Source organism: Ochotona princeps, chromosome 21, assembly GCF_030435755.1.
Source record: "Ochotona princeps isolate mOchPri1 chromosome 21, mOchPri1.hap1, whole genome shotgun sequence".
NCBI lineage: Eukaryota > Metazoa > Chordata > Mammalia > Lagomorpha > Ochotonidae > Ochotona > Ochotona princeps.
The window spans coordinates 2,213,255-2,232,677 of record NC_080852.1 but is presented as its reverse complement, the minus strand read 5'-3'; the positions used below and the strand labels follow the sequence as shown (position 1 = coordinate 2,232,677).

General features: G+C 42.6%; 1 protein-coding gene across 1 annotated transcript in view; it reads left to right on the top strand.

Annotated features, from left to right (window-relative positions):
• LOC131482927 (zinc finger protein 208-like) overlaps window positions 1-17,170 on the top strand; it is an 887,045-nt gene extending 869,875 nt beyond the window's left edge. Inside the window, 3 exon segments of the mRNA XM_058679158.1 lie at window positions 3,768-4,871; window positions 16,518-16,708; window positions 16,991-17,170. Of these exon segments, the coding sequence (XP_058535141.1) occupies window positions 3,768-4,871; window positions 16,518-16,708; window positions 16,991-17,170 (1,475 nt within the window).
• The last annotated feature ends 2,253 nt before the right edge of the window (window positions 17,171-19,423 follow it).

The window sequence follows — 19,423 nt, the reverse complement described above, 5'->3', positions numbered from 1 at the left end:
CTTGTCTGCCCCCAAGCCTTGCCAGGACTATCCCATGTAATCGCACAGTCATGATTGGTCAGTTTTAGCAGCTAACATTCAAAATGAGCAAGTTGGCAGGCTTGTAATGGTAGATTTCAAGCAAGCAACTTTCGAAAGGTACAAATTGATGGACTATAGGGCAATGACTCTTATCAAACACCAGGGACCTCCTTCCTGAGGAGTGGTCTACCTACATGACCTGCCAGGTGTCCTGCTGGGTGGATGTCATGTGAACTATCAGGCCAGGAGTTCACACAGCTCCCAGACAAGCAGTTAAGGCAGAATCACAAAAGCAGAAAACATCTAGATTCTTCAAAAACACGTGACCACGAGAGCGAGTCCCTCCCTATCATGGGCCTTTATAGGGGCTTGCGAGGGGAGTGGTTGCAAAAAAAATGCAATACCACCCCCTCTCAGTTCCTGGTGATAATAGGTGAATGTCACAGGTGGGCAGAAGGGAAATCCCAGATGGCGTGGGGGTGTGGCAATCAAGCTGGTGACACTGAACTGGCTGCCTAGCCCATAACATTGGGAGAAGGAAGGCACAAGTCTCAGCCTTTTTTCTGGGTGAGATGGCAGACATTATTATCTATTGTGAATAAGTTTGTTTCTCTTTGCCCTTGGGGTGACTCATGTGAATACCTCCCCGAGATGGTGCATAAAAACTCAAATCAAAGTGAATATTTTTTACTGACTGAACTCTCATCCCTCCCACAATGTGGAGAAGACAACGTGAAGCATAAAAAAGGAGGCCAAAACTAAGGTCCCATGTGAAATAGTTGGGATTCAGGATCCACTTAGTTAGGATCAAGTTATGCAGAAAATTGGCCTATTCTGTGGACTGTCCATCCAACAGTTTTCAAAATACAAAGACCCAGAGACTTGCTTCTAAAATGAAAATTGACATGATTGCAAAAGTGAAAAAGGCAGTTGGTGGTTAGTGCCTCTAACATCCTAAACTTTTATACTTCCTATCTCCACCCCCTATGTCCTCAAAGCACAATCAGTCGGGAGGCTTAGCTGGAGCCAGGCAGTAACTGGGGATTACGTGTCTGTGGGCGGGTGTGTTCATGTTTGTGCAGAGGCACGGGATGCCAACGATCATAGCCACAAGTTTAGTAAAAACCTTGTGGAGTCTTCTGTCATAATTTCAGCCACATAGCTCTTTTTTTATGAGCCGAAAGCCTTTTCTAAGTCCCATATTGTGCACTGAAACAAATGTTACAGGAAAGCTCGGTGATTCTTTTCTTTAACTTAGTATAGAATCATAAGATTGTGGAATAGTTTGGAAGGATGGGATTTACAGGAATTGGGAGAAAACAGAGGAGTGAGTCTTTTTTTTCCAGTTATATATCCTGATTCATTAACCAATGGTTCTGACAACATTCAAGTTGCTAATTGGGTGTCTCCAATTTCAAGAAGCACACCACCACTTAGTTTTCTCTCGAGAAATGTTTTCCCCTTCCCTCCTCTTCCCCTGCTCACATGACCACTTTGCAAATAAAACTTCTCTGTCTCTAAAATGATAAATTGAAGAAATGACTTTGAGATCCAGTTTCTGTATCCACCTCCTGAATGTGAGCAACTGGTATTTAGCAGAAATCTACATACTTTCTCTATCCTCATGTACACTTGTTGCTCCTGGGAGGACCTGAGCCAGATTGGAGTCCATGCTTGGAACGCTAGGTTCAGCCACTATGGCCATTTGATGAGCTGGGCCTTGGCCTGTCTGGACTCAAGAGGCTCCGCCTTTTCTGCTGAGTACAGTGGGAGCAGATACCTTGGGAACGAGGCAGGCCTAGGCTCTATCCACCTTCAACATCAAGAGGTGGGTTGGACTGAGGGAGTGCAACCTAATCATTATTTCATCAGTTGGGTTTCTGTGTATTATGTGTGTGTGTGTGTGTGTGTGTGTGTGTGATTTAATTGCACTGAATGTGTGTGTGTATTAGATCATTAAGGAGAAATTTGTGTGATCATTTCCAAATTTTCTATTTTTCCTTCCTGTTTTAGGTCAGGGTTAAATGATATTCAGAGAAGCTATACCACGTCTCCTAACCATCCTAGTACTTCAGAATGGGTACTGGACCCCTGATACCAAACCAGGGTGTCAATGTGGCACACACCCTCCAAGGTTTCTGTCCAGGTGGTTCCAATAGTTCTGAAATGATGTCCATCTCACCAATACAAGCAAGAGGGAACACTTTCAATGTTCATTGGCTGACATGGTTGACCTTGGTGTCTCCTTTGTCCCGGATATTTGTTGTCATCATTTGGCTGGGATAGTTATTCAATCTCTTCTTTCTTAATATCTCTTGGAGGGTCCAGATGTGCTTTCCATGCCTCAGTGGGCTTCCATCTCCAGGTGGAGCCGGGCCAGTTGTCCAATACTCCTTTTCAGCCGAGGAGTACCAGTTCTTGCAAGTGCACCAAGACCTTGAACCAGTTGATTCTGCCCCAGTGGAGCACCACCCTCAGCAATCACTGAGCTAGCACCACCATGCAGGCATGTCAAGTATCCAAGCCAGGCGACCTGGCGCCTGCCACACCCTCTACTCCCAGGACTCACAGACCCAGGACTCATTGCACTGGCCAGCCAAGGACCCAGGCCAAGCAACATAAACTGCCACACATACAGCCACTGGGGCTCATCACACAGCTGTGCCCAAGGGCCCAGACAAGGCTACCTGGGTCCCATTGGATCTCCTGCACCCAGGGATCATGTGTCCAGCACCAACATCTCCCTGATTGCCATGATTTGCCTCTACTCATTTTCCACCAGCATGTGTTGCAGCGTGGCTCAGTCTAATCATCCCCAATTCCACTTTATGATGCTCTGTGCTGAAGCCTATCCATGTACAATCCATCTGGATGTTTAGGTGAAGATAGGCAGTGGCTGGGGATTATGTGAGTGTGTGGTTGTATTCCTCTTTGTGCAGAGGCATGAGGTGCCAAGGGTCATTTCCACAGGTTTAGTACGAATCTTGTGGAGTCTTCTCTTTGCTAAGTGCAACCTCATAGCTCTTGCATAAGAGCCAAAATTCTTCTTCAAGTCCCATATTATTCACAACCAAATGTTACCAGGAAAACTCGATGATTCTTTCCTTTAACATAGTATAGAAAAAGATAATGAAAAGCAGTTGTAGACCAAATTTTTACTGTTAATTGACCAGTTGAACTTGGAAGAGATGAGGAGAAAAGTTACTCCCCATGAGGGGCTCAAAAATCTGGTGCCTTTTGAATGGAGAGAAAATGATATCCTAGTTTATTTTAAATTTGCTTTTCCCACAGGAAGCCCGATGAAATACCATTTGAAAAGAAGCATGTCTCTAATGTCCCTGAGAACAACCTCGAGAGTGAGGAATTTCTCAGTCAGTTTGACAAGATCCACATTTCTAAGCAGTCCTTTGAACACAATGGAAATGAGAAAAATTTCAGCGGGAAGAAGATAGTCCTTATGTGTGAGCAAGTTTACCACAAAGACCCATGTAATCAGCAACCTGTCAGTGTGGGAGAAGCAATTCATGTTGGCTACTATAAATCTTGCCTTACCACCAAGCAGAGAACTGACACAGGAGACAATTTGTATGTGTCCAATGAGTGTAAAGAAAACATGTACCAGAAGTCAAAACTCATTAGAGATCAGATCCTTCGAAGTGCAGAGAATCCATATGAATGCAATGAGCACAGAAAAGCCTTTAACCAGCAAGTATCGCTAATTGGGCCACAGAGACTCAACACAAAAGAATCTTATGAATGTAAGGAGTGTGGAAAAGAGTTTCCTCATAAGTCAAGCCTGATCATTCATGAGAGGGTCCACACAGGGGAGAAACCTTATGAATGTAAGAAGTGTGGAAAAGTTTTTTCTCGTAAGTCGCACATGAATGCACATCACAGATTGCACACTGGGGAAAAACCTTTTGAATGTATTGAGTGTGGGAAATGCTTTTCTTACAAGCAACACCTCATTGAACATCAGAGAATCCACACTGGGGAAAAACGTTACGAGTGCAATGAGTGTGGAAAAGCTTTTCTTTATAAGTCAAGCATAATCATACATAAGAGAACCCACACTGGGGAAAAGCCTTATGAGTGTAGTGAGTGTGGAAAAGCTTTTTCTGCTAAGTCAAGCATTAGATCACATCGGAGAATCCACACCGGGGAAAAACCTTATGAATGTAGTGAGTGTGGAAAAGATTTTATTCGTAAGTCAAACCTCATTGCGCATCAGAGAATACACACTAGGGAAAAACCCTATGAATGTAGTGAGTGTGGGAAAGGCTTTCCTGATAAGCCACAGCTCTTTAGACATCAGAGAATCCACAGTGGGGAGAAACCTTTTGAATGTAGTGAGTGTGGAAAAGCTTTTTGTTACAAGTCAAACTTTAGATCACATCAGAGAATCCACACAGGAGAGAAACCTTATGAATGTAGTGAATGTGGAAAAGCTTTTCTTTATAAGTCAAGCATGATCATACATCAAAGAATCCACTCTAGGGAAAAGCCTTATGAATGTAGTGAGTGTGGGAAAGGCTTTCCTTGTAAGCCACACCTCATTAGACATCAGAGAATCCACACTGGGGAAAAGCCTTATGGATGTAGTGAGTGTGGAAAAGGCTTTTCTAATATGGCACAATTCATTAGACATCAGAGAATCCACACTGGGGAAAAACCTTATGAATGTAGTCAGTGTGGAAAAGCTTGTTCTCAGAAGTCACAGCTAATCAGACATCAGAGGGTCCACACAGGGGAGAAACCTTAAGAATGTAGTGTGTATCTACAAGCCTTTACTTACCAGACAGGTTTCATTCGACATAGGAGTATCCATACAGGATTAGAACCACATGAATGTAATGAGTGGAAAATCCTGTTGGAAGCAGTCAAGTTTTATTAAACATCTGAATTCACATGGGAAAGCAGAAATATGTTACATATGTGTTAAAATTCATGTACAAAGCTTTTCAGCACAGTGGAAACCATACATGCTTCAATAAATAGTATGTTCACAGAAATGAGCAAACACATAGCATTGACTGAAAAATCATTTTTCTGAAGTCAATCGTTAGCAGAGTCACAGACATCAGAACTACAAAAGCATGTCAACCAAGAGACTAACCACCTGTTATGGCTGTTGAAGTTTGGAAAGAGAATGAAAAAAAAAAACAACCATTAGCAAGAGTGCAAATACAAAACATTGCAAAAGGGCAATTGATGTGGAAATATACTTAGAAAGTCTCAGCAAGTGTTAAATAATAAACATGAGGAGTATCATTTTATTTCAGAGGAGAGGGTATTTGTTGCTAAAATAATTAAGATGCAATTTGTACGTGATCTCCCTTTGTTGTGAGATGATAAATGTGAATGCTGTTTTAAGATTAATGTTGATAATAAATGCTCAGTATGTAACACTTATTTCAAAGGCCATCTTTGCCATTTACACATTTATCTTTTTTAGAGTCTCAAAATCCTCATCCTATTACAGAATCATATTGAAACCACAGATATCAAATTCTGCATATTGTAGTTGTAGCTTTAAAGACCCAGATTTGAAGGACGGATCTTTTCCAGAGGCAAGGTTTTCTTGTTATATGTGGCCAGATATGGACCCAATTTGGCCACTGTGTCTCCTTGAATAATAAGTATGGGAGATCACTCCTGCATCTCTGCCTGCTTATCTCATGCAGGATGCCATAGGCACATGGCACATTGTGTCTCTGAGGTAAAACCCTGGCAGTGGTCTCTGCTTACAGAGACTCCATCTATTCCTGTTCACTGGGCATACGTCCAGAGTAGTAGGCGGTATCCTAATTTCTCTGTCCCTGCAAAGCTGTGCTAGAATTTCCCTGATAAGCAACTCTGAGAAGTTGAGTGCAACCCTGACCCTGTTTACCAGTCACACGTAATGATCATGCCCAAAGGTATAGCTTTCAGCCCAGACAAGGCTACCTGGGTCCCATTGGATCTCCTGCAGCCAGGGATCATGTGTCCAGCATCAACATCTCCCTGATTGCCGTGACTTGCCCCTACTCATTTTCCACCAGCATGTGTTGCAGCGTGGCTCAGTCTAATCATCCCCAATTCCACTTCATGTTGCTTTGTGCTGAAACCTATCTAGGAACAGCATGGCCCTGTCTCAATCCTGATGTGAATTGCTAATTGTTGTGACCTGATTCAGCACTGATCCTTCTCCCCATGCTGATTCTTAGATCTGCTAGATGGTGTTAGCTAATGACTCACCTGTGCTTTTGACATCTTTTCTAAATAATTCTTAGAGAATGCTTCCTATGTTTTCCTTTAATAGTTTAATGGTTACTTGGTATAGATTTAGTTCTTTAATCCATTTAGACCTGATTTGTGCTTAACGAAACAAGCATAGGTCTTGTTTTTCTGTTCTGCAACCTGATATGCACTTGTCCCAACAGCATTTGTTGAATAGACCAGGATTTTTACCTGGACTGTTTTCAGTTTTCTTGTTAACAATTCGTTGGCCGTACATGTGTGGGCTCCTTTCTGGGGTTTCAGTTCTGTTCCACTCATCTTCTTCTCTGTTTCTGTACCAGTACCAGACTATTTTAATGAACCCTGCTCTGTAGTATGTCTTGAGGTCTGGAATTGAGATTCCTCTAGGTTGATTTTTATTCTTCAGGAAAGCTTTGGCTATTCATGGTCACATATGATTCCACATTAACTTTTGCATCATCTTTTCTGTTTCTGAGAAGAATGTTGTTGGGATTTTGGGACCCTGTACCCGCATGGGAGACGTGGAAGAGGTTCCTGGTTCCCAGCTTCGGATTGGCACGCACCAGCCCTTTGCGGCTCACTTGGGCAGTGAAACATCGGATGGAAGATCTTCCTCTCTTTCTCTCCTCTTCTCTGTATATCTGGCGTTCCAATAACAATAAATCTTTAAAAAAGTAATGAATGGTTTATAGTTTTCATCATAGAGGTCTTTTGCATATTTTGTAACTTAATTTCTAGGTATTTAAGATTCATCTCCATTATTTTAGAAGGGATATTGGTTACAATTTCTTTTTTAAAGATTTTTTAATTTTTATTGAAAAGGTGGACATACACAGAGGAGGTGTGACAGAGACAAAAATGTTCTGTCCAATTGTTCACTCCCCAAGTGGCTGCAATGAAGCTGAGTTCATTTGAAACCAGGAGACAGGAGTCTCCCCAGGGTCTCCCATGCATGTGCAGGTTCCTAAAGCTTTGGGCTCCCCTCAATCGTATTTCTTGACCATAGGTTGGGAGCTGAAATGAAGCAGGGCTGCTGGCATTGTAACTGGCATCCATATGGGATCCTGGCAAATTCAAGGCGACTACTTTATCCACTACCCTATCACGCCAGGCCCTGTACTTAACATTTCTTAGAAATGAACTTTTTGTGTACTAGTGCCCTCACTGAGTTTTTTGGTTCTCCTGTGTAGAAAATCATGTCATCTGCAAATAGAGGCAGTTTAATTCCTCATTTGCAGTTTGGATTCCTTTAATTACTTATTCTTGCCTAATAGTTCTGGCAAGGATTTCCAATACTATATTAAAGTGTAGTGGTGTCTGTGATATTCATATCTAGTTCCAGATTTTAGTGGGAAGGTTTCCAATCTTTTCCCATTTAGAATGCTGCTTGTATTAGGGTTTTTCATAAATTGATTTGTGTTGTAAAATGTTCCTTCTATGCCTCTCTTGTTTAGGGTTTTTAACATGACAAGGTGTTGCATTTTATCAAATGCCTTCTCTGCATCTATTGAGATGATCATGTGGTTTTTATTTTTCATTCCATTGATGTGATGTATCACATTGATTTGTAATGGTCATCCATCGCTGCACACCTGGGATGTATCCCACCTGGTTTGTGAGAATGAACTGTCTGATGAACTGTTGGATCCTGTTGGCTAGTATTTTGTTGAGAATTTTCATCTGTGTTCATCAAGGATATTGGTCTGTAGTTCATTTTTTTGTGCTGTGTCTTTGTCTGGCTTCAGTATTAAGGTAGTATTGGCTTCATAAGAAGTTTAGAAGAATGACCTCTCATTCCATTGAAACGTTTGTCGAAGATTGGAGTAATATCCTCTTTACATGTTTGGTAAAATTCAGCAGTGAAGCCATTTGTTCCAGGACATTTCTTGGTTGGGAGTGCTTTAATTACTGATTCAATTTCAATTTAGATTGTTAATTGCTTCTTGATTCAATTTTTGTGGATTGTATGTGTTCAAAAATCTATTCATTTCTTCTGCGTCTTCTGATTTGTTTGCATACAGTTGCTTATAATAGTTCCTAATACTTCTCTGTATATTTCACGTATCTGTTATTATGTTTGCTTTTTCTTCTCTGACACTATTGATGCATATTTTCTTTTTTTAAAAAAAGATTTATTTATTTTTTATTACAACCAGATATACACAGAGTAGGAGAGACAGAGAGGAAGATCTTCCGTCCGATGATTCACTCCCCAAGTAAGCCGCAACGGGCCGATGGGCGCCGATCCGAAGCAGGGAACCTGGAAGCTCTTCCGGGCCTCCCACGAGGGTGCAGTGTCCCAATGCATTGGGCAGTCCTCAAATGCTTTCCCAGGCCACAGGCAGGGACCTGGATGGGAAATGGAGCTGCCGGGGCTAGAACCGGCGCCCATATGGGATTCCAGGGCTTTCAAGGTGAGGACTTTAGCTACTAGGTCACGTCACCGGGCCCATTGATGCATATATTCTCTCTGCCCTTTTTTATATTTGTTGGTCTAGTGGGGATTCTATTTTGTTGATGTTTTTCAAAGAACCAGCTCTTTTACTCTTTGCTGTTATGTACATTTCTCTTCATCTGTTTTTGGTTTATTTCCTCCCTTATTTTGATTATTTCTTTTTTCCTAGTAATCTTGAGATTGCTTTGCTGTTGCTTCTCTATTTCCTACAACTGTAAGATTAAGTGATTTACTGGATGCTTTTCTAGTTTCTTAACACAAGCATTGAGATGAACATTGCTCTTTCCTTTGCCTTGATTGTGTCCCATGAGTTTTGATATGTTGTGTTAATGCCTTCACTTGTTTCAGGCTTTTTTTTTTTTTAATTTGCCCTTTGATTTTCTCTCTAACCCATTGCTCTTTTAGAAACATTATTTAGTCTCCATGTGTTTGCAAGTTTTCCTAATTTTTTGGCTTCTTGATCTCTTGCCTCACTCCTTGATGGTCTGAAAACATGCATGCATGGTACATTGTTGACTTTTAAAAATTTGGTGATGCTTATTTTGTTGCCTATAATACGGTCAATTCTAGAGAAGCTTCCATGCACTGACAAAAAAAAAGTGTACTCTGTTGCATGGAATTAAAGGCTCAGTAGATATCAACTAAGTCCATTTGTTCTAGAGTTTGGGTGAGTTGTGTGCTTTCTTTGCTGAGTTTTTCCTTTGTTTAATCGATCCATTGATATTAATGTGGTATTAAGGTCACCCACGAAGATTATATTGGAATCTATTTCTCCCTTTAAGTCCATTAATGTTTGTTTCACACAGCCAGATGTCTTGGCATTTTGCGCATATACATTTTTTATGGTGATACTGCCGGATGTCCTGGCATTTGATGCATAAACATTTATTACATTGACCTCTTCTTGGTGAATGGATCCTTTAAACAATATATGGTATCCTTTATCATCTCTCTTAAGTTTTTTCACACTGATGTCTGTAACATCTGTTACAAGAATGGCTACCCCTGCAAAATTTTCCTTACCATTCATTTGGAATATCTTTTTTCATGCTTTCACTTTCAGCTTCCTCTGATCTTTGTTAGTGAGATGTGTCTCCTGTAAGCAGCAGATGGATGGGTTTTATTTTTTTTATCCAGTCTTGCAATCTATGATGTGTGATTGATATTTTTAAGCCATTTACATTCAATGTTAATATGGATAAGTGGCAAACTCCTCCTGTCATTTTAGTACTGGCTTGTCCTTTGATTTAGTCTTCTGTTTGCTCTTTAATGGAATGTTCTCCACTTTTGCCTTTGGTTTTGTTTTTTTCTCTTTCACTAAAACATATTTGAATATCAGCTGTAGGGCAGGTTTGGAGGATTTGAATATTTGGAATTTTTCTTTACTGTGGAAGAATTTCATTTCATTTTCAAAGACAAAGGAGAGCTTTATACGTTATGTTGTTCTAGGCTGACACTTTTCCCTTTTAGAATCTGCAATGTGTCACTCCATTATCTTCTCCATTGTAGTGTTTTCTCTGAGAGGTCAGCTGTGAGTTTGGTTGGAGTTCCTCTATAGGTCTCTTGATTTTTCTCACATGCACATCTAAGGATTTTTTTCTTTATGTTCAACTGAGGAGAGCTTGATTATCATGTATCATGGTGATCAACTCTGTTGGGAGTACTGTGCCCCTCCTGGATGCTGTTTCTCAATTCTTTCTCTAGATTAGGGAAGTTTTTATTTATTATTTCAATGAAAAATCCTTAAATCCCAACCCAACCTCTCTTACTGTATCTTCTGGAGCTCCCATACTTCTTATGTTGGGCCTGTTAATTGTATTTTTACATTCTTGGATACTTTTTTCTTTTACCTTGATCTGGCTCTTTTCTAGCTTTTCTATTTGTTTGTTTCCCCTGGTGACAGGAAATATCTTCCATTTCTTGCTCTACTGCATTTTTAAGTTCTGAAATATCAGCTTTCATTTAATTCATTTTCTCTGTGGCAAATTCTTTAAATTCCTTGCACTCTTGAATTATGTGCTTTTCAGTGTTGGTCAGAAGGTTTATACTAAGTTTCTTGAGTTCTGTGTTCCCCTTGTGTTCAATGTCTTGTTCTGTTAATTCTCAGCATGGTAGAGTCTTTTGCTGCTTTACTGAGGAGTCTTCGGTAACATTCATTGTGCCTCTGTCTCTTAACTTTTGACACTGCAATCCTGTTTGGTGGATTTTTGCTCCTTAGTTTGGATTTCTAAGATGTATTACCAAGAAATCTACAAATCAGTTTTTAAGTTCAATCAGTTGACTTAGGAATACGCCAACTGCGGCACTGATCTTATCTGAACACAAGATGATGCCCAGTGGGCATTGATATCTAAACACACAAGATGGTGCCCAGCGGGGCACTGTCAGGGAACTGGTGCTGTTGGCCTTCTGATCTGGGAACCACACAGATTATGTAGGATGGTAAGCTGGTGCTGTCCTCAACAAGAGATCAACTGGATGTGAGCAGTTGGAAACTTGCCCAATCCAGTGCTTGATATCTGTGCTGTTGGCTCCAACCTGCCACCAATCTGCCCTGAGGAGTACACAGCTCCCTTTTAGTTTGTTGTTGGGCCAGATTATTAGGTAAGATATGCCAGTTACAACCTTCCTTCACCTCTGGAGCTCCAGGAGCAGACCCAAGCTCCCACCTGACTGCTGCAAGGGCTGATTCTGTTGCTACCACTGGATCCCTGGGTGACATTGAAGTCTACATTACTGCTCACCTGTGGCTGGTAGGTTTTCTCTACCTGTAACACCACTCCAGCACTGTTGCCTTTTCCCTGTGTTCAGGGGGTCTCCAGGTACATCTGTGTTGACTGCCTGACCCTATGTTTTTCTGCAATCTGCTCTTTGTTCTTTACCCTGTCCAGTGTTTCTCGATCATCTCAAACACGGCTGCACTCTTTCTGCTATGTGACAGACTTTTTTACAATTCTCCAAGCATACTCCATACTGATTTCCATTTAGATCAATTCTTTTGCACAATGCCTGTTCATTTGTATTGCCCATTGTTTCAAAGTTTTTATTTATTTAATTATTTATTTTTTCCTGGTTTTCTGAAGCTCTTCGTAAATCCTGGATATTAGTCCCCTATCGCTTGTGTAATGTGCTAAATTTTTTCTCCCATTCTATTGGTTGCTTCTTTACCAGCAGGTAAGTAACCCTATGCAGTACAACAGACCTGCCAGGCATTCCCTGTCCAGGTATGCTCAAACAGCGACTCCACCCAGCCCACAGTCCACTCCTGAGTCAAGAGGGCTTAGCAGGTACCCCCATGCATCCCCAGCATACACATCATGCACCCCAGCACCTAGAGATTACTACATTGAGCCAAGGGCCAAATTTGCCCACCAATAGCTATTCCAGGGCCAAGCTCGACAAGCCAGTGCACTCTGTTCCTGCTATCCTCCTGACATCTGCTTCATAGCCAAGATGTCTTGGGCAGTGTCCCTGATCCCACAGCGCAATAGTCACCCACTTCAGGGTCAGACTGAATTGCGCTTGAGGAAAAGATATTCCTCTACTATGCCCCATCCATTGCTGCACTAGCCCATCCAGGGTCAGGCTCAGTGAGCCATTATCAGCTCGTCTCTAGCCTATTAGTGCCAGCACAATGTCCACCTGTCACCACTTGAAAGCCAGTCCAGCTTATGCAGTGCTCTTGCTCCTTCAGCAAGTAGTGTGCTTGCCAGCCACTCCAGGGCTGGGTCTCTGAGGCCAGAGCCTGTATGTCTGCAGTCCCCAACCACACAACACGCCCAGCCTGTCACCTCAATAGTCCTCCCAGTGGGATGTCCTACATCTATAGCCAGCCTGCAAGCAATTCTGGGGCAGGCCAGCTGTGCAGCGCCAACACTCACTACTCCAGGCTCAGGCAGGTTAGATTTGCAGGGAATTCAAGCTAAACACTGCAGCAACATCATTTCTTGTTTCACAGGGGAGAATTATCATATGAACACCTCCGGTTTGCAAAGCAGGATTTATTTAAGAATAGGAACCAAAGTGATTCCTGAATTAGTAGAAGCATGGCACTTCAAAGAAGGAAAAACCCAAGAAAATGGTGCAAATAGTGGATTTTTATGCACCGTCTCAGGGAGGTGTTCACATGAATCACCCCAAGGGCAAAGAGAAACAAACTTATTCACAATGGGCCATAATGTCTACCACCGCACCCAGAAAAAAGGGTGAGACTTGTAACTTCCTTCTCCCAATGTTGTCAGCTAGGCAATCAGTTCTTGCTCACCAGCTTGGAAGCCACACTCCCACACCATCTAGGCTTTCTCTTCTGTCCACCTGTGACACTCACCTATTGTCACCTGGAACTGAGAGGGGGTGGTATCGCATTTTTTTGTAACCACTCCCCTCACAAGCCCCTAAAAAGGCCCATGATAGGGAGAGGCTCACTCTCGTGGTCACGTGTTTCTGAAGAATCTAGATGTTTTCTGCTTTTGTGATTCTGCCTTAATTGCTTGTCTGGGAGCTGTGTGAACTCCTGGCCTGACAGTCTATGTGACACCCACCCGACAGAACACCTGGCAGGTCACATAGGTAGACCACTCCTCAGGAAGGCGGTCCCTGGTGTTTGATAAGAGTCATTGCCCTATAGTCCATCAATTTGTGCCATTTGAAAGTTGCTTGCTTGCAACCTACCATTACAAGCCTGACAACTTGCTCATTTTGAAAGTTAGCAGCTAAAACTGACCAATCATGACTGCATAATTATATGGAATTGTCCTGAAATGTATAAGAACCCTATGCTGTTTAACCTGGGCCCTTGTTTTGCTCTTTTTCTGCCCTGCTGTTCCTGGTTCGACCTCAGGCGGGAGGAAGTGGCTGGGAGACCTAGGTTAAACTGAATAAACCAACTTTATGCCTTAGCACTGACTTCAGGCTCAATAATTCTCTGGGGAATCTCAAAAATCAGTGCAACACTCCCATCACTCTGGCATGCTGACTCTTCGACTCCCCAGTACCTGCATCCTTTTTGGCTTCCTGCTGACAAGACTCTGAGAATAGGCAGCCCCTGAGCATAGCCCCTGTATGTCTGTATTCCTCACACTCTGCTCACTGCTTGAGCATGACAGTAAAGATGTTAATTCTTTATATATATATATGCAATATATATATACATGTGTGTATATATATATATATATATATATATATATATATATATATATATATTGCATTTCATTTTATAACATCGTTTCATGGGCTTTGTTGTTCTCCATCCCCTCCTTGTGCCCTCTCCCCATGGTGGATTGCTCCACTTTATTGCAGTATTACATTTCAAATTCAGTCTTCTTTTTTTATTGCCAGCATGTGCCATGCATAGAGTCTAGCATCTTATTGTGCAGCTCAATTCAACAGTTTCTTGTGGAGACTAACTCTGGTCTGAGGGCATAACAGGCAGAAATATCATTCCGACTAATTAAAAGCCATAACGTAATATCAACAACAGTTTCCAACATTATGGGGTTAATTTAGATTGTATTGAGTGACTGATATGTTAGACAATGTGCATTCTTAACCACATGCTTAGACTACTTCATGAACATTTCAATTTTAGTTTGTATACAACTGGCTTCTATGTACCTTAAAATGGCTATAGGATACTATTCAGCTGTGCATGTCTATTTTCATTTTAGTATTTAGCAGTTTATTGTGTTGAAGCATAATTTTTACTAAACTTGGCAGATTTTCGGATAGTCTAAACTGGCTTATAGCCTTAACAAGGCATATGTCAGCAGTTGAGGCACAGAACAGTTTTAGAAGTGGTGTGTAGAGAAATCCTCCATATCCTAGTTAGGAGTAATTTATTTTTGTGTCCTACCTAGTAAGGTATGTGTGAGTCCCCACTGATTGTTTCCTGTCTAGTTCTAAGCTTTTCTTGCTGTTCTCTGTCTATTCTAATTTTCTGTTGTTTGTTTAATTTTGTTTAGGGGGGGGGCTCTAGGGCGACCCTGATGATCATTGCAAGAGAAGGTGGGGATCCAGTGTTGGAATTAAGTAAGGACCAGAGAAAGTTCCTGTTCCTAGTCTCAAATGGAGTTTATTGTTCTTTTATTTCTGTAGACTACTCAGGGATCCTGGCTGTTGTTCCGGTGACATTGGGCTCTGCAAGGAGGGATTTGGACTTCTTCTATCCCATATGGGAGGTTCAAATGGGAGTGAGTAACCTCAGAGTACTTGGCCTCTGAATGCACTCCAATTCCCGGTGGTCTGCTTAGCAGTTGGGATGTAGCCCTTGGTGCCCATACTGATAGTCTTTGGTGAGTATCTGGAACTCTCCAGTGTTGGGATACAAGTTTCCTGTTGTCCACCTGCTCCTCTCTAAGATTCCCCTGCTCTGTGCATATGACCTCCTGTTCAGAGGTTGCCAGGATCACTCTTGATAACCCCTATGTCTTTGGGGTTTCACTATTGTCTAATGCTGATTTGAATCTGTTGTCTATAAGTTACCAGTTATGCTCATGATAGGTTATGCTTTACATCTGCCTTACACATTCTAGGGAGATGGAAGACTTCTCTGCTTTCCCTCCCCATTGCCGAGAAACATAGTGTCTTTTTTTTTTTAAAGATTTATTCATTTTTATTGGAAAGCTGGATATACAGAGAGGAGGAGATCTTCCATCCGATGATTCACTCCCCAAGTGAGTCGCAGTGGCCTGTGCTGCACCAATCTGAAGCTGGGAACCTGGGACCTCTTCCAGGTCTCCCACGCAGGTGCAGGGTCCCAAAGCTTTGGGCCATCCTCAACTGCTTTCCCAGGCCACAAGCAGGGAGCTGGATGGGAAGTGGAGCTGCTGGGATTAGAACTGGCGCCCATATGGGATCCCGGGGCATTCAAGGCAAGGATTTAGCCGCTAGGCCACACCGCCGGGCACGGAACATAGTTTTTTTTTTTTAAGATTTATTTTATTTTTATTACAAATTCAGATATACTGAGAGGAGGAGAGACAGAGAGGAAGTGGAGCTGCCGGGATTAGAACCAGCAGCCATATGGGATCAAGGCGAGGACCTTAGCCACTAGGCCATGCTGCTGAGCCCCTCAGCTACTGGTTTCTGCAGAACACAATTATTATTAAGTTTGATTGAGAATAATTTTTTAAGTTTTTAAAAGTATGTGTGTGTGTGTGTGTGTGCATGCGCATGTGTGTCTTAATGTTTGTCTTCTTATAAACTGTTTAAAATTGTTATAATGTGTTACTGTCTGTTGGTCAGAACATGTTCTAGCTTTTGTGAATTAAGTTCAAACTTCTCTAGGAAACATTTTAAAAGGCAGATAAATTAATGCATCTGTCCCATCAGCTATCTGGATCCTCAGCTACAAACGCAGGACACATAATTTGCATATCAACAGAAAAAGCAGGTTGCCTTGAGCTCTAAATTCTGCAGACACCCCCAGATCCCATCCTCATTTGGGGGTGAGGATCAGTCTGTATTTTCCCAGAAAACAAAAACGGTCCACGGTGGATTTTTGAAGATCAATGGGACAAGCAAGTATATTTTGTAGCTAGACTCATTCAAACTGCTTCGAGAATTTTGGGGGAGGTGGAGTCAGCAATGCCTTTGGTAAAGCAGTTAGCATATGAATAGGCTAATACATGGTGCCTAGAGACAATAAATTCGTGGAAGGGTAGAGAAAAAAAAATGGTAAAAGGAGAAAAAAAAACACAATCCAAAGTATGGCAAATGGATGTCACCCATGTTTCCAGCTTTGGTCACTTTTCATATGTACATGTTTCAGTTGACACCTATTCAGGTGTAACTTTTGCCTCAGCTCATACAGAAGAAAAGGTCCAGGACGTGATCTCTCATTGTCTGCAAGCCCTTGCAGCCTGGGGTGTTCCCCGCTGCTATAAAACAGACAATGGACCTGCCTATACAGCTAAGGCCTTCTCCAAGTTTTGTTCAGATTTTGGTATTAATCATTCCACAGGTATTCCATATAATCCTATAGGCCAGGCCATTGTAGAGCGCACATATGCGACTCTTAAAGCCTTGTTATTAAAACAAAAATGGGGAATAGGGGCCTCCCTATTTCCCAATAGCCCTAAGCATCAATTGGCTCTCGTCTTACATATTTTTAATTTTTTGATTTTGGATTTGGATGGCCGTTCTGCTGAACGTCATGCTATCAGTGCAGGCCCCTATAAAGATTGGGTTATGTGGAAAGTTGTAATAACAAAACAGTGCTTGGGCCCGCATCCGGTTCTTTGGCGGACGCGAGGTGCAGTTTGTGTTTTTCTGCAGGATTTGTGGGTGCCTGAATGCCTGATGCGAGCAGTGAAGAAGCCGCATCAAAATGAATCTTTGGATGTGGTAGACGCTGCTAACCCTGATGATCATTCAGACGCAGAAGGGGCACAGCCAGAACCTTCAATTATGGATGATAGTGAAGGCATGGCCAACCCCCCTGCTGGTGACCAATAGTTCTTCCATTTTGCCTCCATTTTTTTTACCAGCAATGTCGGCGTTGGACTGCCTGCACACCCTCTGGATAACAACACTGCCAGGTTTACATCCTATTGGCAAATCAGACTATAGGGGGATTCAGAGGCAATCAAACCTACAGGACCTCTGTGGTCAAGACCATATCAGGACCCTGATTGTGCCCATGGAGTGAGTGCAACAACACTGTGAAGGAAGTGCAGCAGACATTACCACGATGTATGGACCCTTGGAAGTGGCCTTCTGAGTGGACAGACTGCTAGACTACTGTGACTCCCAGGAGTGGTGCCTGGCTTTGCCGTGACCAATTTGTTTCCCACCTATACGAACTCCACTTTCCCAGCATATAATTATACATATGATACTCCTGTTCAATCTGTATCTGCCCAGCCCTGGAATGCTTGGGTATTGTGTATCAGTAGGGGTGGATGCTCTGCTATATCAGCTTTTGCATTCATTGATAATGTTGTGATAAGATACTGTATCTATAGCAGTAATGCTTTGGGAGTTTGGGAAGAGGGTGTATCGGTTAATTGTAGTGCTAATGTTATTCATGATCCTGCTTACGTATGTGTGCAATCCCCATTTATGTTTATTGTTTCTATGGTTTTGGACCAGCTGGGTTTTTCTTTTTCTTTTTTTTTTTAATCACATTTATTATAAAGTCAGATATACAGAGAGGAGGAGAGACAGAGAGGAAGATCTTCCATCCGATGATTCACTCCCCAAGTGAGCCACAACGGGCAGGTGCTGTGCCAATCCGAAGCCGGGAACCAGGAACCTCTTCCAGGTCTCCCACATGGGTGCAGGGTCCCAAGGCTTTGGGCCATCCTCAACTGCTTTCCCAGGCCCCAAGCAGGGAGCTGGATGGGAAGTGGAACTGCCAGGATTAGAACTGGCGCCCATATGCGATCCCTGGGCTTTTAAGGCGAGGACTTTAGCCACTAGGCCATGCCGCCAGGCCCCAGCTGGATTTTTCGAGGTTTATCCTTTGCACACCAGTGGGCAGGCCTAGCGGGTCTTAGTTTATTGTTGGTTATTGTTGTGATCTAGGCATCCGCAAGCTCCTAGTTCGCTCATGACACCAACAACATTAGCAGTAGTTGCTTGTTCAGGTAGTGCTAGTGCTTCACAATAGAGAATCACTGGAAGTACAGTTAAGCATGCTGGACTGGTAGTCAAAGATGGGTAAGTATCCGATAAGGCTTTACCAACCTAAGACAGGCGCCGTGTTCACAGCCACACGGTTAGCCCATGATGGGTAAGCAGATCCCTAACTTGGAACACCTAAGACAGGCACGGTCCCTTGCTTATTAACAAAAAGAGGGAGCACTCAGGAGCGCAGCACCTGTGCCCTAAGATGGTGCTGAGACCCTTCCTCCTCTCAGAGCTTGGCGGTATACAGGTTTCAGGAAGTGCCTTCTGATTGGCCCATAGCTGCATACCTAGTGCGTGTGCTAAGCGTGATCAGAGTTATGATTGGCGTGCCTGCCACGTGCATCAGTGACCTTTAAGCTGATTGGACTAGGATTGTATATAGCGGTGGGGGTTCCAGGAAGGAGGGGGGAGAGGACAGGAAGAAGAAGATGGAGACGGACGGACAGATGGACTGAGATGGAGGACAGGGCACGACTGGGATGGACAGATGGACAGAAGAAGACTAGGGGTGATGAGGAGACTGGGGATGAAGCAGAGAGAAACGGAAGAAAAATGGGGGATAGAAGAAGTCGAGTTGACTAGCTGGGAAACGAACTGGTTGGAAAAATAAAGTGCCTCAAGAAACAGCCTGGAGTGTCAGGTGAATTCTTCTGTGGGACGGAAGACCCCGATAGGAAAACTTTCCTTTATTATTTCGTTAAATACATTTGTAAAACCAGTCTTTCAATTCTTGAATGCTTTTTTTGGCCTGATCCAGCTCTGCTTCCTGCTTTTTGTTTGCTTCCCACTGGTGACAGGAAATATCTTCCAATTCTGAGATTCTTGTGCTTGCTTCATTCTATTTTGGGGTCTCCCCACTGTACTTTTAATTTGCTCTACTGTATTCTTAATTTCTCATATACCAGCCTTGATTTGCTTAGTTGCTTCCTTAAATTCTTTGAACTCTTGTATGTGCTTCTCATTGTTGAATAGAAGTTTTAAAATGAGTCTTATGGATTCTGTGTCCCCCGTTTTCTCAACGTCTTCCTCAGCAAACTCTGAGGTTGACATAGAGTTTTGCTCCTTTGCAGGGGAGTT